Consider the following 21,570-nt stretch of genomic DNA (forward strand, 5'->3'; position numbering starts at 1 on the left):
TTGCATCACATAACCAGTCATACAACCACATCAACTTCATTATGGCCGTTTTATATACTAGCATGCGCTCCTGAGTATTATGGAGCCGGCTGTGGCCAACTTTGCGCTGAACGACACTGCAAGGTGGACTCTAGCTGTGATGACAAGATGCAAGGGCAGTGTGTCGGTGGATGTGCGGATGGGTATCAGGGAACGGATTGTACGCAAGGTAATGTTTTATACGTAGTAATGACGCATTATGTTTCATCGTGTATTTACTGTTTGTCCAGTCATTGCATTTTCTATATATCATGGACCGTTTACCTTGCTTGATAGTATACTATTAAGCTAAAATGTGGACTCGTCCACGGTTTTCTGTTACACTATCAGCTATGAGCAATTACACTGTTCCTTCTCGTATCGTTTATACTCGTTTTCACATTTTCAAATCTCATGTCTATTGTAATTATAATCAAAATGTTACATTAATATTATTTTAAGTTTTGTGGATATGTGACTACAGTATGCGGATCAATATAGAAAATAATTTCTGAAACCATCGTGTTACATCAAGTCAAGAGCCACGTTCTGATATGCACGGTGCGGCAACGCTCCATTAATTCATCATAATAATGACATCCCTATACGAGATTACTGTGTATTAACGGTATGGCTTTATACAGCTAAGATTAAAATCGGATTAAATATAAATTCTGACTGAAAGTAATGCATTACAATGGATACATGCATCTATTTTGCGTGGGGCAATCTGGTATCATGATTCGTTAATAATGGTTCTCATAAACCCGCCTCCATTTTCCAACTTGTGTCTACCATGCACCATGTTGGTAAATGGACGGCACACAATGTCGCAAATACGGGGTTTTAGAAACATACAGCAGTAATATTCACGAATGAGTTCTGTGTTAAATCTGTTCTCACGCCCTGCGACAAAAGTTTTTATATCGTTTAGCTAAACAAATTCCATGTTTTGCTGACAACACGAATTCATGTCAGAAACGAAACATCAAGAAAGTTTGATTTTACAAGTTGTAGTTCGCTTTATTGTATTTTTGATACAGTTACCTAACATCCCAAACTAGCGATTTTAGAGAACATAAACGTTTGTGTTTGCAAAACAATAACTATGAATAAATGTTTAGTCACTCTTATGTCAATCAGAGCTTTAGAAATGGTTCTGGTTATCCTAAAGTAAATGAATCAAGAAAATACAAATACCGAATTGTTAAGAATGTAGTAAATATAGTAGAGTAAACACAATGCTCATCATTCCTTTCAGTCTGTGCTACTGGGAGTTACGGAGAAAGATGTCACAAGAACTGCAGCAGTCGTCCCTGTAAGACACGATCTGACACATGTAATCACGAGACTGGGATGTGTCCTGGTGGCTGTGAAAGTGGTTCCATGGGACGCGACTGTTTACAACGTATGCATATTCATTGATGAGTTGCCCTGATGCAGGTCATAACCCTTATATTTCATATGGGTAACACTTGATGCCAATAATTTATTCGTTCAGCGATTTCACATAAGAACACTCAGGAGGAAGTGTAAATGAACATGATCATATTACTGTCATTTTATAAATGTGAAAGATTCAGTAGTGTATTTGTCCTGGACGACAAAACGAGCCAACATACACGTTGGACATAGATTAATTTGTTAGGCGACGAATGATGTCATTGGAAGATTGGAACGCCGTCGGATTATCTTGCCACGTCAGTAGATCGGTGTTCTGACGTAGGCGCAAAATAGTTGGAACTTGCTTTCACCAGAAAATAGCACACGTTGCCAGCGTTGAACTTGATGTACCCAATGTAAACCCCGAAGATGGGGCCTCTATCAACGTCATTCCTCTGACTGGTCGGTAGGTCCTGATACCATGTTCCCACTGTCGGCGATGTATTGTGTGACACTGTTGCTTCGTGAGTCATGTGACACGTACGACGTCGCCTAAAATCAACCATTTGCGGCTTTTTTTATTCGTTAAGTTGTCCCAAACAGTGTTGGAACCTACTAACCTTCCTTGAACGTCTGTTGTGTTGATTTCTAAAAGATCTATTGGTATATCTTCTTTTGACTGTCTGTTGGTGATATCAACCAGTTAAAGGTTAGGTAACGTTTATGTTCCAAGATAGGTTTTGTGGTAATTTATGTATTATCATTTACGGTACAGATGCTATTATTCCACCATCACTGCGGCAACAGAAACACTTTAGATATTTCTTTCACACTTACATCAGTTTCAATTGTACCTTATTCAGAGTGTACCGATGTGATGTACGGCCCTAACTGTGCCCGAAACTGCAGTGTCAGACACTGTAAGCAACCCTCCTCCATCTGTGACAGAGTGACAGGAATGTGTCCAGATGGGTGTGACGATGGGTGGACAGGAATAGACTGTTCCAGAAGTAAGTTACCAGAAGTAAGGCACCAATGTTTTGTGTAATAATAACTGTTGATTACATTAATTTCATTTTTTTTACATAAAAACTGATTAAACAACAATTGAATTTGATTTTGTCCGAGGCATTTAAATTTTGCAGACACAGATATCAAAATGCACTTTTTGTTGGGTTGATTCAACTCACTGTTAACGCTGCACACACTTGTTTGGAGTAGTGTATCATTATGAAGGCATCTGCACTAATACCCAAGTTATGAATATATCAAACTCTCCCTACATATTGTGGAACTATTCACACATACTTATCAGTTACGAGTCATGATCAGGTGTGAGTAGTCTCTCACAATATGCAGGTGCATCATACAGAAGACTGAATTAAACATATTCCTGTCTTGGCAGCGCACATATATCTACATGGTCCGACGCTCAACGCTAAATATATAACTGGGAGATAAATCTGCTGTGTTTGGCAATTTGATCTAGTCAATAACAATGAACAATAATAGGATATATCACTAACACTTTAAATGCAAGATGAAGAGTAAAGCCAGCTCGATGTTCTAATTTTGTAGACTGCCCGGATAGCTATTATGGCAACAACTGTTCCCTGAAATGTGATGACAGACATTGTAACAGCACATCCTGTCTTGGTGACGGAGCATGTAGCGCTGAATGTGAGGCGGGATGGACTTTACGGGACTGCACACAAGGTAACAATTTTTTTCAATCATATTAGTTTTATACATGCAATAGTTACTTTTGTGGTATTAGCTAAACCCTAAAGGGGCCCAATCCTCAAATGCCAAAGACAGAAAAGGGGAGATAACCCTCACGAACATTCCGCTGACTGCAAGCAAATGATACCAGCCACACTCGTGTACAAAGCTACAATTACAGTGATTAAACACAGTTAACGAACGAAGACATCTTTGTCATGTCGCCACAACTTCAATCATTTAACCCATGCCTATCACATGACAATTACACTAACGATGAACATGAAGAAAGAAAAAATAATTAAACTGACACTCAGGAATCATTGTAAAGTCGCACTTGTTGGTGAGTTGGTGAAGGTCCATGGATTAGACCCAGGAATAACTTGTCACTGAAATTGTTCATCGAAGTCGGTATGCACGTGTAGGCATTCTCCAGCGACAATTTAAGTCATATCCTCATGAGATTAACAAATAGATACGTTCATTGATTGATTTTATGGATGCTTATTCAAAATACAAATAACTATCCGATACAAATAAGTATCCCCTTGAGGCTTTCCAGAAATTGTATTGAAAAATGTTGTTCCGTGGAGTGTAAATTAACAAGATCCATAATCGCAAGATATTTGAATAACCTATTTGGAAATTGAATTGGTTACTTGTTTAAGATATTGATACATGAAATTATTATCGTTAGCCCTAAACAATGTGTGATAAGTATTCCGTTTTGAAAGTGAGGATATAATATGTTTGGGGCCAATGTTTGCACGTTGATATTGTTGCATGTTCTAACCAATATAATATAAAGTAAATGGATAAGTGTATAAATTAAAACTCCGGTCCCTAATAACATCTCTATAGAGGAATACAAATAAAATAAGAATTGTAGTGTATGAATCAAGTAATAATCTGAAATATAAGTCACCCGTACTTTGCTTCTGACTGCCCGAGTTTGAAATCCTACGTGTCGATTAGTGTAAATGTGTTGCGATGAATCTAAATTGCGATGTGCAATTCAAAATAGAGTGCCCCAGGGGAACGTATGGCATCAACTGTAACTCAACCTGTGGCCATTGTGCTAGTAACTCCACATGTGATCATGTTACTGGAAGTTGTCACGATGGATGTGAAGCAGGGTGGCAACGTGGCCTATGTCAGAAAGGTGAGTGGAACCATCAGGAAGTAACATATTGTCTTATTCTAAAAAAGGTATGAACTCTATTGATCTTTTCATACTTGAAGCAAATAAGGAACACCTGCTTGTACCCCAAACTACTTGAAACAAAACTTTGACATGTGACATCACCATACAAGGTATAATGTCTCTGCAAATATATGATTGTTTGTTTTGTACTTAGGTTGTGACAATGGGACATTCGGGTTGAGTTGTGTGAGTGACTGCGGCCACTGTAACGGGACATGTGATGCCATTGATGGAAGATGTCTCTGGGGATGTGCTGAGGGATACAATGGTTCTCACTGCTCGGTGAAGCTTTGTAAGTTATATTATATAGCTCATAATAAATGATTTGAACCTTAGAGATCAACTGCCGGTCATGAGGCAATAGGAAGAATTGATATTTCTGGAATATTACATATTGAACTGAACTGCAGCCGAACATGAAATACAACCTGTTCTTTTATTACCCATGTATTATTACCTTTTATCATCGAAGAACATAGACGTTAGACGTTACGTCATGCCAAATTACCACGGGGTCATAGTTGCCGCGTGGCCCTAGACCACACCAAGTCACACAACAAACTGAACCTTCCTTTACTTTTTAAGAAGTGGACTTTCTGAACTGGTCACTTGAACGTATGCTTTATGTCTAGTGTCCTAGTGACAAGATAACAGAACTTACTTGGCACTGTTGTTGCTATGAAGGTATATACAAGCAGTTTGATGATGCATTTTAGGATGTTCCTGAACATAAAGTGTATACCTAAACTCTGACACAAATTATTTCCTCCAAGTGCCCAAACTTTGCAATTATGTCCAAAATATCAACTTCCTTATGACCATGTATATGCTGCCAGTTGTATGAACCTCGAATCAAAGGCTTAAAGTGGACAGGGCCAAATTGTCCGCCATATGTAAGTGATGCACTGGTTGCACTGTTGTGTCAGGTTTAAGTCAATGAGATATGCTTCCACTGCAGCTAGGACCAGGGTATTTCTCAGGTGCATCTGATCAGCGATTCCAAATGTACCAACGCTTCTAATTGTCATCAGTAACACATGTTGATAACCACTATAACTGAGTCACACCCCTTCCGCCGTTATCGGTTTAATCAAGAGCAACGTTTCACCAAAGTTTGTCTGGGCTCGCGTAAATAGACAATAATTTACGAGTGACGAGGAATGACAGATTATCTGTCCCGAGTGAAATAAAAGTCCCGGGCCTTCCGTCAATCCTCGTCATGAGTAGTTTATTGTTTTTATTACCCATCATCACTTTTTTAAAATAAGAAGCTAAAGAGACAAGACACAGTTTACTCTCATTACTTTAATTTCGCGGTCAGGTGACCGACCTCTCGTCCGACTGTAAAGCTGTATATCCTGTAAACTTCAAATTAAAAGCATATATGCAGGTTATAGCAGATTATATTGATTATTCAATCAATTCTACAAATTTCAACATTTGTTTAAATGCTTCGTGTATTCAATTATCGTAAACAACATGTGTGAACGATATTTCATTTGAATGAATAATTCTAGTTTTTAGAATGCTTTATGTTGAAAATGTCAAGTCTCGTATGGCAGACATGGGTTTGTGGAAAAAGATGAATGAACGTAGTGAATGGGAAATTGTAGTTCCGGTGTCCCGTTGTAAACTCTCCCTCGTACAAGTTCTCCTCCCCCCCGGAGATTTTGTACCATTTAATGTGTTTCCGAAAGGGGCGAAAGTGGTCTGTGCAACCCAAGAGGGGGCTTTAGGGGTTGCTTATATAGAATTTGGTAATTTTGAGATTTGGAATAGATGCCGATGGGGTAGGGGAGGAGAACTAAGGGAGCTGGGTATGGTGGATGTTTGTGTGTTTATGTAATTTTGATTTGGTGGATTATAGTGTTTTTAAATGCGTTTTATTAGTTCCGTTTTGATTAAGAATACGCCTAGTATTGCTTCTAGACTGAGAGCCTTGTTTAGATTGAGGGTGGTTTGTAATGCGGTTCGATGTGTTCGGTAGTGTGTGCAGTAGATAAGTGCGTGTTCTGGGGTTTCTAGTTGTTTGCAGTGTGGGCAGTTACCTGTAGTGTGTTTATTTATTTTTTTAGGTGGTTATTTAGGTTTGTGTGTCCTGTTTGGAGTTTAGTGATTACTTTTCGATTTTTTTTGATGGATGGAGAATTTTTGGTTTATTTAGTGGTTTGCTGAGTACTTTTTTGATTTGGCTCTTTGAGTTTAGATTTAGGTTTTTGCCATTTTTTGGTGATTTTTTGCTTATTTACGCTTTTAATTTCTGACTTTAAGATGGGTAAGTTTAAGCTTATTTCTGGGATTTTGAGGGATAGTTTAGCTGCCTTATCGGCGTTTTCATTACCGTATATTCCTACGTGGGCGGGTATCCACAAGAAGGTTATTTGTTTGCCTGCGTTAGTTAGGTCCTTAGAGCTTTTAAGTATTAGATTTATTAATTTAGGTCGTTTTTTTGGTATTTTTGTTTTGGAGGGCTTGCAGTCCACTTAGGGAGTCGGTAAGTATTAGGATTTTATTGTGGTTTTTGGATTCTTGACTATGGAGGGCTGAGGCCATGCCCATTAGTTCTGCCGTGAATATTGATTGGTTGTTTGGGAGTCGGAAGGATTGTGTGGTTTTAGTTGGTTGTGTGGTATGGACTCCGAAACCTGTGTGTTTGGAGGTCGGATCTGAAGATCCGTCCGTGTAAATGTGACACCAATTTGGCCAATTTTCGTGTATGTATGCTAGTGTGGTGGTTTTAGCTATGTTTGGGTCGGTTTGTTTATTTATTTGGCTAGCTAGTGTTGTGTCTATTTTGGGTATTTTAAGTTTAGGGGTGAAGATATTTGATTGTTTGCAGTTTTGTTTAAGATTTTTAATTTGGTGTTCATTTAGGTAGTTTGTTATTCTTTGGGATATTGGGGTAGGTAAGGGGTGTTTACGAGCTAGAGCTTGGTTTTTGGGGCTGACATTTTGGTTTTTTAAGTTTTGGATTAGAGGGTTTGATTGGGATGCGGCCCAGAAATTTAAGCTTAGCTATTCCCTGCGTAGACTTAGTGGCATTTCCCCTGTTAAGGCCTGAAGTGAAGTGTAGGAGGTGCCATGTTGGGTGCGTGTAATAAGTTTGAGAGCCTGATATTGTATTGAGTCAAGTTTTTTAGATAGAGAGTTGTTTAGGGTGTTGTATATGGCGCAGCCGTAGTCTAGTTTTGATCTAATTAGTGACATGTAGAGTGAGAGGAGGGTATCTTTGGAGGCTCCCCAGTTTGAGCCAGTTAGGCATCTTAGGGTGTTTAGGTCTTTACTGCATTTAGTTGTTAGGTTTTGGATGTGAGCATCCCAGGTGAGATGTTCATCGAAAATAAGTCCTAAGAATTTGGTTTGTTTTTGAAATTTGATTGTTTGGTTGTTTAGCTGGAGGATTGGGGAGGCGGGTTTCATGTTTTTATGTTTGAATACTATTATTCCTGTTGTTTTTTCTGAGTTAAGGGAGAAGCCCCATTTGTCAGCCCATTGTTGTATTTTATTAAGAGATTTTTGGAGTAAATTTTGGGCCATTTTAATGCTTTTAGTGCGGATCCAGAGGGCTCCATCATCCGCGAATTTGGATGTGTTTATTTTAGGGGATAGGCCCTCGAATAGATCGTTTATCATTATATTAAAGAGTGTGGGGCTGAGGATACTTCCCTGAGGGGTGCCATTTTCTAGGGGACACTGGTCCGATAGAGTATGGTATATCCCCACTGTTATTTTAAGTTCGTTTAGAAAGTCCTGAATGTAGTTTATTATTTGTCCTTTTTGTCCTATTTTTTAAAGTTTTTGTATTAGCCCGGGGTGCCAAAACCATGTCGAATGCTTTGGAGAAATCCAGAAAGATGCCTGTTGTGTATTGTTTGTTGAGTTGTCTTGTCTTGATGTCCTGTTCTAGTCGGGCGAGATTATCTAAGGTTGAGCGGCCAGGAGTGAAACTGCTTTGATCTGTGTTTATGATGTTATTTTGAGTTAAGTAGTGTTGTAGTCTATTTTTGGCCATAGATTCCATTATTTTACATAGGTTTGAGGTTAGGGATATTGGTCTATAAGAAATTGCCTGGTTAGTTGGTTTATCGGGTTTAGGGATAGGGATGACTAGTGCCCGAAACAGGGAGTTGGTACCTGTTCGTTTTGATAGATTAGGTTATATAGTTTAAGTAGTGCCTGGAGTAGGTTTGGGGGGGGGGGGGGGGGGGGGGAGTTTTTTGATTATTTGGTAGGATGTTAGGTCTAGTCCAGGGGCAGTTCCCTTTTTCCTATTTTGGAGTACGTACTGGAGTTCTTCCATTGAGTAAGGTTGGTTTATTTCGAGGTTATCATTATTTGGTTCTTTAGTAGGTTTGTCTTCTGCTTTAAGTTTTTGTTGGAATTTTTCGCTGAAGTTATTGTTGCTGCTTATGGCCGAGGAGGGGTTTGCTAGGTTATTTGCCTTTTCGGTAGGGTTGGTTGAATTGTTTATGTTGGGTGTTTTTTTGTGACGTTTTAAGCCTCTAACAGTCTTGACTGTGCGTGGTTTTTTTATATGAGAATGTTTCTCACCTTCCTTAGCGTGTAGGGGTGTGATGTCCTGGGCAGGAAATGACAGTGTTTTTACTACTCGTCTTTCAATAATTAACGTTATGGGTATCCCTAATTAACCGTTACTTATTCATGTTCAACCAACACAGGATGTTTTCTGGAAGTGGACAATCGCGAATGTCATAGGGCTGACACCACACGTGTTAATATCTGTCCTAGAACTTCTTAAGTTACTAAACATTCTTCATATCTAACGACTGATATTATATCTACCTATATACCACTTTATTGTCTCATATTGCGGTAGTTAAAGAAAACACAGTGCTCAAAGTGAAGCCCTTTTCACTCCACATTCTCAACATCATCTCTATCAGAAGTGTTTGGCAACTATTGAACTGAATGGCAAGTATTCATAAAACGACCGGGGAAGGAAATATCCTGGGGGGTGGGGGGTGGGTGGGGTGGGGTGGGGGGGTGGGGCTGATTTTATTTCGTAGGTTGGGGGAGAGTTTATTTCGAGAGGGGCGGAACTGCACCGGTATAAATTCGCCGGGGGTGGGGGGGGGATTTTATTCTAGGGGCAAATACATTTCGTGACACCGGCAATGCGTCATTAACCAGTGACATTACAGGCTTTCTAAAACAGCCAATCGGCATTTAGTGGCTGTTGTAATAATACTAACCTTTGTCCCCGTTCCCATATGTGTAATAGTTCCTACTCTCGTTTCGCTTTGTAAGGATACTATTGGCAGTGGTGACATTACATGTTATAATTGAATTTCACCATAATATCCTGGTACACATGGCAGACAGTTCATATTTCAGCTCTTCTAAATGGACAAGATCGATCCGAGTTTCCAGTATCAGCTGTGGTGGGAACAGTCGCAGGTTTACTTGTTGCCATTATCGTCATTGTTGTTGTTGTCCTTGTGAGAAGGTAATTACTCAGGAAATCATGTGCAAACACCACTCATGGCTTCATACATGTATTCATATCCAGTTTGTTCACACGTTTGTTGCACCGATCATGCATGATTTGTGTTTACTAACATGTCATATGATCGTATATATATGCGATGCCTTCATACATGCACATCACTAAGAACATTATATGTAGTCAAATCTGGTAACCGGGTTATGACCATAATTTTAAGAATAATTCTCCAAGCAGAAAGCACAATCATGGTATTTTTGTTGTAACACAAAACATCATGTGTATCATATGTTTATTCTTCACAAATAAATAGGCCTTAGCCCTTCCAATTAATTAAATATGAACACACCAACTGTGTAATAGTGAGGGACTGTTAGTTATTTGGTCCATGGGTTTGAGCTTTTGGTACATGTTTTTGTACTCATTCACGTTGCTTTCAGTATTCCTAAACAGTCCATATATTGAGCAGGTGTATGTACCAACCCACGTCGGAAGGCTTTCGGTACTTGTATATGCCTCAGATTCACATTAGACCACTCGTCAGTACAGTCCGTAATTTTACACTTAGTTCAAGATGGATAAAACAGTTATGAGGAGTACAGTGGAGACGTTACAGCTAAAGATATCACCACAGGAATTATAAACGTTTATAATTGCATGTTGTTTCTTATATATTATTGGGGGCACGGGTGGTCCAGTCGTCTAAGGCGTCACGCCGTGACTATTTGATAGAGAGTGTTTTGTAATCCTATCCACAAAAACTTGAACACCCTTTCCCAAAGTGTTGTGCATTCATTATCCTACACTTGCACTGCCCAGTCGTCTAAGGCGCCGCGATTCGCTGTGCAGAGTTGCGTCCCTTGGGCACGCCAGAAACCTATGATTGTGATCGAATCCTGGCTCTCCCCAATAATGTTTCTAGGTTTCTTAGCAGCATAACCGTGCTCGTGGGTTTCACCGAAGTGGTAAACCTCTGAGACCTGCATCACTTCGGGCTTTCCTCCAACATTAAGCTGACACGCCGTGAAAAACTGGATTACTGTTAAAGGCGGCGTTAAACCCAACTCACTCCCTCATACATTATATGTTATTGATGCAGGAGAAGGCAGAGGTTTCACGATGGCGACATCAATAAAGAAGATGCAGAGTTTCACCCTAAAGCACAAGGTGAGAAGAGGGCTGGGAATGAAAACCCTTAGGGATCCACTATGTCTTTCAAATTTATTGAAAAATGTTCATTGAAATGCAAGTTGTGCACTAAATGTACAGTAAATAGTGTGATCTTTCTTTTCGGTGCATATATTTGTAAATATGTGAACACGGGTAAGTCTTTGAGAATAGCTGCATATCTAGTAGAGGTATGTTAATGAAGAAAAAAACAATAGTGAAAATATAATTTTTGATCATGACAGTTTTTCATTTGTATTTACCCATGCAAAGTTCGAAAATTGTTCATATAATAATATATTTATTTACTCATATTAAGATATCTGTCTTGTTTAAGTGGATATTTCACGCTTCCTTTTGAACTTAATTGTAAGAGGACACGGTAGGCCCAGTCATCAGAAACCTATAGACTTGTACATGTACGTTCGAATCCCGGTTCTAGACTATCTAGACTATCTAGACTTTTCAGCACCATACGCGTGCCCGTGTGTTTTATCGATGTTGTAAACGCTTGAGACCTGCAACACTTCAGGCTGCCATCCGATATTAAACTCACACACCATAAAGTAACTGTTATACTTTGTAAATGGCGTTAAATCCAACTCAGTCTTAATTTGAAGTGGTGAAAGAGATATTTGCTTTTCAGATCACTATGCCTGCACTTTGAGTGTTGACAATGAATATTAATTTAAGCATATCTTGTTCAATGGTGTAATGGGTCACGTTAAAGGTATCTTAACATCACACGGACTTTATGAAGGAACATAACAAATTCCCCCAATCCACCGGACGTAATTCGTTCATGTGATGATGACTGTATACCTTCTATCCCTGTAGAGAACGGCACCTATGAAAACGTGGCACTAGATGAGAGAAGGGCAGTTAATCAGAAACCACAAATAAAGCCCAAACCTGCCACACCTGCCTCGTCAGGTAAACAGCGTTATTCTAAAGACAAAGATCAGGAGGAAGAGGACTGTAATGAGGATGTTCAGTCTCCTGACAACTGTTACTACAACGCAGAGGCTGATGCCGCCATAAGAGACGTCGCTGTGTCAGAACTAGCTGCGACGGTGGCAACACTTAAGGAGAGAAAAGACGGATTTGAAAAAGAATATAACGTGAGTTCCTGAGCGCATTTCCTGGCTGTAAGTTCATTGCATTTCATTCCTAGTTTGTGGTTGGTTGGTTGGTTTGTTGTTTAACGCCGCACTCAGCAATATTCAAGCTATATGATGGCGGTCTGTAAATAATCGAGTCTGAACCAGACAATCCAGTGATTAATGTCATTAACATCGACCCACGCAATTGGGATCGATCACATGCAGTCAGCGAGCCTGACCACCCGATCCCTTTAGTCACCTTTTACGGCAAGCATGGGTTGCTGAAGACCTAATCTACCCCGGAATCTTCACGGGTCCCTAGTTTGTGGATTGTTAAGATAAACTTCTTACCCACAATGTTCCTCTGCGAAGCAAAGTTATATTTTACAGGGTTATTGGTTTCTGACTCCGAACTTTCTGTTTGTTATATTGTCACCACAGCGATTACCAGCTGGGTTCACAGCGCCGTATCAAGACTCCCAGAAATCTGAGAACAGCGGCAAAAACAAGTTCAAAGGCTACTACCCCTGTGAGTAAACTAAAATTGGTGAATTTACGTGGAAGAAGTCAGAGTAAGGTTAAACTCAAACAAACAATGTAGAAACCAACAGTTTAAGCAGCTTAATTCAACATTTCAGACGATCATAACCGAGTCCGCCTGACGCCCCTCCCAGACACTCCCGGGTCTGATTACATCAACGCAAGTCTCATGCACGTCAGTATTGTTACTAATATGTTCTCATCATTACATTTAATGGTATTTCATCCTAATTACTATATTGATACGTTTGAGAACTCGTTAATCCTGACACCAGAAAAAGTAATCGAGACAAACACATTTCTGGATTAACAACTAAACGTGTTGAATATAAATGTCCTGAAACAAGATCTTCATCAAAGCAGCGACTTGTCGGTATGTACAATATATCTTCAGGCGATACATTTGGATGGCTGCAAGGTTTAACTATCTGACTGCCCTGTTCCTTTGTTTCAGAGCTACAACCAGAGGAAGACATATATTGCATCTCAAGGTGAGCTGTTTGTACATGTATGTAAGGGTGTATTATTTTTATTTCACAGTTGCTTGATTTGTTGATAGTATAAGCTATACGCAAAATAGTATACCTAACTATCATTAAAATGTTCATCATTATTGGGAAATAAGCCTTAAGTGGATGTTTGACATGTGTATGGATGTGTATCATGTTCTTAGAAATCACAGAAGAGGTGACATAATGTATTGTAGTACACCAATCAATTGAAAGCGTTACTCTTTGTAAATCACCCACCATTTTATGTATCTAGCTCCCAACAAGAAGACAGTGGGAGACTTCTGGAGAATGATCTGGGAACATTCCTGCAGCGCTGTGGTCATGTTGACTGGTCTTGTGGAGGAGTCTAGGGTAAGATTAAATGTTATGTCAGATTAAAATTTCAAATTTGACCAAACCAAAATATCAAAGCAAATTAGATATAGAAACGCAAACGGTGACATCAAGTATTTTTAAATTTTAGATCAAATGTGAACGATACTGGCCGACAGGTGGCGTCATGGACATTGGTCTCTTCAAAATAGAGGTGGAGGTAACACAAAGCCGCGCGAACTTCACAACGAGACACATGAAAGTCACGTCCAAAACAGTGAGTGCTGACAAAACCGACTACACTGAATATCTTCAACTTTCCAGTTTATGTCAAGCAGTATTCCAGCAGATCCAGGCTTTGGTATCTCCATGTGTACAATAGAACATGCGCCTTTCACGAAGATTTGAAAGAGCGTCATGCGATCAAACTTTTTTATGATAGATACATGAAGAACGCAAATTGACATAAATCAGGGGCAAAAATGATGCCACATTCAGTTCTCATTGACTTGGACCATGGGTTCCCATATTTTAATTTTTATTTATTTGAATTGACTTGCCGGTGAGTGCTTTTGAAAAGTAATCGCTTCTTCGAGAACACCTTTCATCATCAATACTTGATAGGTGTTCATAAACACCTGCTTATGAATAGAATCAGAACCGTACAATCAACTCTGCTTTAGCAAGGACTTCTTATAAAAAGGTTGTTTTTTTTGTCGTTGATATTTACATTCATTTAAATTAATAAAGTAGCGAGCAGCAACTGCAACATATGATTGACATTTGTTTCATGTTTGTTGTCACTAAAGACATACACATCTTATACCACAGACTGGAGAGTGTCGGTCACTTGTGCAATTCCACTTCACATCTTGGCCTGACCATGGTGTTCCCGACACCCTCGCTCTCGTCAACTACATCTGGCTGGTCAGACAGACAGTTGCAGAGACAGATGGACCACTGCTCGTCCACTGCAGGTACGGCAGTCTTGAGTTAGATTGTCACTCGGATCACTGCTCGGACACTCTAGGGGGGGACAGACAGTCTTCACACTAAAGTGGGAAATGTAACGGATACTATTTCTAAGTCGTGTGTACGTACACAGATGCCTCGTTAGTCTGGATCATTAGTCTGGAAAACACGCAAGATTATAAACAAATCCACAGTAGACATCCCCCATACAGCACCGGTAAATGACATGATGCCTGGATCATACATACATACATACATATTCGTGGATTCGGTAAGATTGATAAGAAATATATTCATATTTACCAAACAAATCAGAGACGGTATATGATGTACAATAACACACGTGTATACCTATAAACTCTTTCAGCGCGGGTATTGGACGTACAGGTACATACATCGCCGTGGACTCCCTGGTAGACCAGGCTCAGGGGGAGGGGGTGGTGGATGTTCTGGGGTACGTGTCCGTCATGAGGGGACAGAGGAAGAACATGATACAGACTCCAGTAGGTGTATTGATCAGTTATAATTGTCATGACAGAGAAATATATTGTGATTATAATAAGCCCCTCATAACTTATACATTCTGCTTTATATACTGATGGAAAGATTTAAAATCCAAAATGTATTCTATTAAAGGTAAATATTTGTTGTTACAATGCTGTCTAACGAAGGGAATAACAACGCTTCATTTGTGTGGTCTTTCACAATCACAGGCACAGTACGAGTGTGTCTTCCTTTGTCTGGTGGAGATGACAAAATATGGCTGCACCAGCATGGACGTCTCCAACTACACCAACAGCTACAGCTGCAGTGGCATGGACACCACCATGGACGGAAAGACGTTCAGACAATTGTCAGAGGTAGTCAGCGTGTAACCAAATCAATATAATTTTAATCGTAATTACCCTCTTTTAAAATTCAAAAGGAGATAAGCTTCTGAAAGGAGTGAGTATCGTTTAACTCATGTAAGCTTGTGTAGACCCCAGTTAGAAATAGAAGTGTTTACTAAATCAAGACACAAAGGTCTAGACTTGTTTCAAAGCCATATAGTCAATATATGCATCATAAAGAGTCGCGATAAAGTAATCGTGGTAAACAAAAGGTAAATACAACTACGTATAGTAATAAATAAAATAGTATCCGCGTTTCCAATCTATATCAGTGACTCTCCAACTGCACATATGCATAATAAAAGCAAGTTGTAGTTTACATGTACATATATCTATGTTCACAGATGCTGGTATCAGAGGCGCGAGAAGGTCAGTACACACATGATGTCAAATGCAAACATTCAATCTGATAAAAACAGCATTCTATGAAGTCAGCTCCAAGGACTCGTTAAATGTTTCTAAAGCTCATCTGGCACCACCTTCAAATGTTATTGTTCGTTATTGTGCAAACTGCCATTTCTCAAGAATCTCAAGCTTTTTCATGTTAAGGTGCCTTTCCCCAATTTAGTGAGTGTGGTTCAACGCAATTTAAACACTATTTGAATTATATCACGGCGAATCAGCTTAATGTAGGAGGGATGGCCGAAGCGATTTTAGACGTGTCCTGCTAATCTTGGATAAATTCCGATGGAAATCCGTAGAGCGTATTGCAGAACAGTTTCATCAACAGATGAAAAGAATTACTTTCATGGAATCAAGTCTGATCGTCCAATTCATATGTTAGTAGACAGTATCTTCTGTTGACAGTTAACGTACATATAACACTATGAGTGAGTGAGTGAGCATGTATTTCGACCGCTTTTAGTGATATTCCAGCAATATCATGGCGGCGGACACCAGAAATATGCTTCACAAATTTTGCCCATGAGGGCAATCGAACCCAGGCCTTCTGTCTGACGAGCGAACGCTTTAACCACTAGACTAGCCCACAGCCCCATTATGCGATGAACTCATGTAAACAAATCGTTGTATTTATTGGTAACAAGACTATCTGGGCCATTTCCTTGACAGAGAACTATTTGAGGAGACTATACAATTCTTGTATTCTTACTGTTTGTGTTTCAAAATTCTGCAGATGCTCCGACCCGACACAGAATGTGGGTGGATGGTAACCCTGACTTCATTGTCCGTGTAGGACCGGTAAGTGGACAATGTGCGACAGCAATATCTCAAATATTTTCATTTATATTCACCCAAACATAGTTTTATTAAACATGTTTTAAATAACTGACATTTGTAAAGTTGCAAGACAAAACTGAATGCACATTTCACTTCAAAGAAAGAAATTCTGATCAAATGACTCTTCTCATATGTATTATAGACCCAACACATGGAAATAACACGCACAGTATAGCTGTTAGGGTAGAATGAGAATATTTGTCGCATGTATTTCTGTCCATCGCATCTGTAAATATCCCTCTTTCTAGTCACTGACGTGTCTAAGGGGGTACCTGCAAGCCACTGCTCCGCCGCCGGGATTGGTAAAGTTGTTGTGGAAACTGGTAGAAGAGAACGATGTCCACAATATCATCGTCGTCACTCCAGATGTATGTAAATTGGAGAATTTGATTTTTTTTAAGAAGGATGTTCTTTAAACTTGTACATCAATTTCTAGATTGAACGATCGTGAACTCCACAGCAGTAAAAAGTCATTCATTCTGGATTTGATGTTTACTTAAAGTCGGTTTTGATGACAAGCTTTGTGTGTATCTTGGCTGACGTTATCGTGGATCTATAACCAGCACCATGTGGGAATGAAGACAACTTTATTTGTTTGAACATTCATTCCGTTAGTATACATGTCGATGTTACTATTATTGTTGGGAGGTTACTGAAATTGGGAAGGTTTTCTGTTTAAGATGGGGCTTGTGCAAGCAGAGGGCAGGTCAAAGACGTACGGTGAGATTACTGTGACAACAACGAGTCAAACCAGCCTGTCGACAGACGTCACCATGAACAACTTGCAGCTAGCTACAAAAGTAATATTCCATCAGCTTACAGTATTAGTACACGAGTCTACTGACAGATTTTCTTGACTAACCACAAGCATCAAATAAATAAATGAGTTATATTAAGTATATACATCGGTTAACTGAATACTGTGTTTGGTCACTGTCGATTGGCGAGTATTGCTTGCATTCATCATCATTAGACTACTGATAACATGATTTCAGTATATATGGACACCTTTACCGCTTTCTTATGAAGGAAATGTTGAACGATATCACATAGCTCATGCTCAATACATAAGCTTTAGTCAGTCTGTGTTCGTATCTGACATGTTTGTGGTAAAATGAATGGTTCCAAGTTGAATGCATTAAGTAAAACCTTCATGAGTTGCCACTTAACGAAGGTTACCAATTGATAAGTAACCACCTCTTTATTTGTATGAATTGGTTCTTCGAATCCTGATGTAGATGAACAGCACGGTCGATGTATATTACAAGGAAGTTCACTCCGTTCTGTCAAAGGAAATTTATAACATTTACAATTTATATCTGTTGTTTCATTGGTTGAGAAAGGGTTACATGACCTTCCTTAATATTGCTCGGAGACCAACACTGCCGTGCAGCAATCAATAATACTTTGCCTTGTGTGATTAAGCCAATGGATTCAATGGTGAGAAATAGTTTTAACCAATCAGCGAGAGTGTAACGCGTGGCTTGTTGCGGCTCATAATCGTCTGTGACTTTCCGTGACCACTTATTCAACTATCGTTGAATTTGAAATATTATTTATATTTTTAGTTATAGAACAATTATTGACCAAGTTTCAGTCAATATCGTGCTTTATGGACCGTACGTGGAAACTGATATTTGGATTTTTGTTGGGTTCATAAAACGTGGTATTGCCCTCATAAATGCTAAATAGTTGGTATGTATTTGTCTAATGTGTTACACAGGCAGGCGGACCAAGGCAAGTGAAGATGGTCGACGTTAATGCACACTTAACTATGGAAGTTATGACATCACACTTGTTGAACCACGCTCAACTGCAAGAAGCATCAACTCAACCCCACCCTGTTGTTGTTGTTCACAGGTGAGACTGACCGCAGACACGAAACATATCATTTTTTCTGTTACATATACAGTTCCTTAATTGTGAAACACTACAACAGGAAATTGTACTTACAATGTATCTATTCAATTGCAGCGACAATGACCGAAAGCTTGCTGTCTCATTCTGCATTATGGGTAATATTCTGTCTGGTATTCGTGAGGACTCTCGTGTTGACGTCGTCGGTCACGTGAGGACATTCCTCAGATGTTCCCCTGGCCTGCAGTTCACCCAGGTAGAGACACTGGAGTCTTCATTTGACCGATATGTTCTATTTACGAAATAAAATATGTCACGTGTAATCCAACACGGGGCCCAGCTTTGATATAAAGCACAACAGACATATTTCTAGCAAAGCATTTATTTTCCTATAATTGATTTTATGAGACTTTCATCGCTATTACTCTTACATATCCACAAACAGGGCCGTGCATCTGATTCAAATACATTAAACAGCTGGTTAACGTTGGTTATCCGTTATATTAATCAAATAACAAGTATTTCGTTGGTAACGTGACCTTGCCCTTACTTGAGAAGTGCAGTCAGATCCACTGCAAAAGATTCTCATTCTGTCTATTGACATTGAAGTGAAAGTTAATGGGAATTCCCAAAATATGACCATAATGAAGGACATGTATACCCGCAAATGGAGCGTAGTACGCTTTGGAAAGTGCCAGGAACACTGAGTTGATAACAGATGTGACACAGACAGATTTAAGAGTTGCTGTACTTGTAAACTTCTTGGAATATGAATGCCACGAACGAATATAATTCCTAATGTTTCAATGTTGAGCATAGTGGTTTGTACATCCACTTGATAACTCATGTGTGTAGTTTGTGTGACACTATCCGTTGTGTAATACAAGATGGCCGTAGCCTTTGATGATGCTTCAAACCATGGTAGAATGTAGTGTTATCTATGGCCATACATTTCATCAATAATCTAATATAAAGCAGTTCAACGGAAGAAATTCATAAGATGTCTGATGAAACCACTTTCAATAACCAGAATTTGGTTTTGCTTTTCCAGAGTGATGTGCAGATGTTTCATGACTTCGCCCAGCAGTGTATTCTGAGAACAGACCCAGCAAATACCTATGCCAACATCTGAATTTTACAGCACACTGACTCAATGGACCACATGACACCAGCACCTATGGTCCGAACTAATGACCAAACCATGCTGTGCGCTAACACCGATGCCTATTTACGAACGTTTTATTAGTCTAAATATGCGTATATAGCTTCCGACATATATATATAGTATTATTATAACAATTATTACTGCAGTGACAGTGCCTTGAAAGGAATCAAAGGAATGGATTGCCAGTGTTGTCACGGAGACTAGTATATACAGACTCTACAAGAAATCGATGCTTTGTACATGTATGATCACATTTATAAGCATCTTGACTAGCAGCATATTCAATATGAGTTGAGAATAATGGACTTCTTATTTAGACAGAAACTCATCTACCTATGCAAAACCATTAACCTATATGTATTATTGCTAATTATCTATATTGTTCCTTAAGTTGTGTATTATCTTATATGTGTCATTATCATAATGCATTCTTACAATGTTACTCTGCAACAAATGTCTTATCTGTGTTGTTTCACTGCAAACTATACCACCTCTTATCACATGAAGCTGTTATCACTTAATCAAATCTCACGGACACAATAGGGAGACGAGTAGTCTTAGGCATGAACATCCTGTTTTTTTACGACACGACGCTCAGTGACTAAAGGTCAAACGGCAAGAATTGACGCTTCAATGACAAAATGATGTGTGTTGCAATTCCCAATTTTGACTTGTATCACATATTTCCATAATTATTTGTGTGAACACTTAGCTTGGCTTTACATGTGTACGTGACCAGTGCCACTTTTAAAACACCTGCATGGTTTCATCACGATTTGATTGTGATTCATAAACACATGCCTATGATACAACTTAAAAACTTAGTATAAAACGAACTCTGTCCATAAATAATACGACTCCAAAACATGGTATCTAATGAAAGAATATCACCTTTTAAGTATCCATAAACATTTTAAAGGAATCCATAATTTTATATAGATGCGTACTTCTTTCACAGGATTTAACATAATTTCGTACTAGTTCCACTGAATTGCACATACAACCGTACTAGTTCCACTGAATTGCACATGCAACCGTACTAGTTCCACTGAATTGCACATACAACCGTACTAGTTCCACTGAATTGCACATACAACCGTACTTGTTCCACGGAATTGCACATACAACCGTACCAGTTCCACTGAATTGCACATACAACCGTACTCGTTCTAGAGAATTGCACATACAACCGTACCAGTTCCACTGAATTGCATATATATTCGTATTAGTCCTACCGAATTGCACATAGATTCGTACCAGTTCCACAGAAGTGCACATTCATTCGTACTACTTCCACAGAGTTGCACATACAAACGTACTCTGTAGCTACACACTTCGTCAATATAAAGTCATGAACAGTATGCTGTAATGGGGTACCAACAAGACCCTCATCTAAATTTGAACAAAATATCTTGTCGCTAGCTATTACAAATGGTATAAAGTAACTGTTCATCAACATTGATGTATATAAGTTCACATATTGACGCCGACATCATTCTACTGTTTCGATTGGTTATCAACATTTTTAACATTTGTTTGCACTAGGTAAAATAAAATGCCCTGCAAATGTATATATGCATCATACATGTATATAATGTATGCACATTGTATTTGTACGTTATTTATGCACATCAATAATGTACGTCATGTAAGCACAACATCAATGACATTCTTCATGGATGTACATAGTAGATGTACGTATAGATGTGGGCATAAGCAGCACCTCCCCAACGACCACCCCCACCCCCCATCCCTCCGAACACCTCAGCCCAAGCCTGTAAACTTATCTGATGTCTTGTTTAAGTGAAGTTTGCCTCTCCTTCCCGATTTCCAGTAAGATATCCGATATACGAGAGATTGTAATATTCCGGATGATGATGTGTAAAGGTGTGTTTTAGCTGGTTAACCTTCTATTTTAAGATGTCAAAATGAGTCTGTACTGATATTGAAACCAAAATATAATTTAAATATCATCACCATCAAATCGTTGTATTTTCTTTGATTAATTCTGTTTTTGTTTGC

The 21,570-nt window shown here is 39.1% G+C and overlaps 1 protein-coding gene across 1 annotated transcript in view; it reads left to right on the top strand.

Annotated features, from left to right (window-relative positions):
- The window catches only part of LOC139479511 (receptor-type tyrosine-protein phosphatase alpha-like), a 35,523-nt gene extending 13,953 nt beyond the window's left edge, over positions 1 to 21,570 (top strand). The window contains exons 7-29 of the mRNA XM_071262356.1: positions 62 to 208; positions 2,265 to 2,411; positions 2,980 to 3,117; positions 4,148 to 4,285; positions 4,482 to 4,619; positions 9,683 to 9,794; positions 10,891 to 10,958; positions 11,796 to 12,079; positions 12,503 to 12,590; positions 12,700 to 12,776; positions 13,056 to 13,092; positions 13,367 to 13,464; positions 13,577 to 13,702; positions 14,257 to 14,402; positions 14,765 to 14,900; positions 15,111 to 15,257; positions 15,632 to 15,656; positions 16,423 to 16,487; positions 16,775 to 16,894; positions 17,207 to 17,326; positions 18,250 to 18,386; positions 18,501 to 18,639; positions 19,435 to 21,570. Coding sequence (XP_071118457.1) covers positions 62 to 208; positions 2,265 to 2,411; positions 2,980 to 3,117; positions 4,148 to 4,285; positions 4,482 to 4,619; positions 9,683 to 9,794; positions 10,891 to 10,958; positions 11,796 to 12,079; positions 12,503 to 12,590; positions 12,700 to 12,776; positions 13,056 to 13,092; positions 13,367 to 13,464; positions 13,577 to 13,702; positions 14,257 to 14,402; positions 14,765 to 14,900; positions 15,111 to 15,257; positions 15,632 to 15,656; positions 16,423 to 16,487; positions 16,775 to 16,894; positions 17,207 to 17,326; positions 18,250 to 18,386; positions 18,501 to 18,639; positions 19,435 to 19,515 — 2,714 coding nt within the window. The 3' untranslated portion in view covers positions 19,516 to 21,570. The remainder of the gene's footprint in view (positions 1 to 61; positions 209 to 2,264; positions 2,412 to 2,979; positions 3,118 to 4,147; positions 4,286 to 4,481; positions 4,620 to 9,682; positions 9,795 to 10,890; positions 10,959 to 11,795; positions 12,080 to 12,502; positions 12,591 to 12,699; positions 12,777 to 13,055; positions 13,093 to 13,366; positions 13,465 to 13,576; positions 13,703 to 14,256; positions 14,403 to 14,764; positions 14,901 to 15,110; positions 15,258 to 15,631; positions 15,657 to 16,422; positions 16,488 to 16,774; positions 16,895 to 17,206; positions 17,327 to 18,249; positions 18,387 to 18,500; positions 18,640 to 19,434) is intronic.

This window comes from Haliotis cracherodii, unplaced genomic scaffold (assembly GCF_022045235.1).
Source record: "Haliotis cracherodii isolate W230 unplaced genomic scaffold, xgHalCrac1.p SCAF_4, whole genome shotgun sequence".
Lineage (NCBI taxonomy): Eukaryota > Metazoa > Mollusca > Gastropoda > Lepetellida > Haliotidae > Haliotis > Haliotis cracherodii.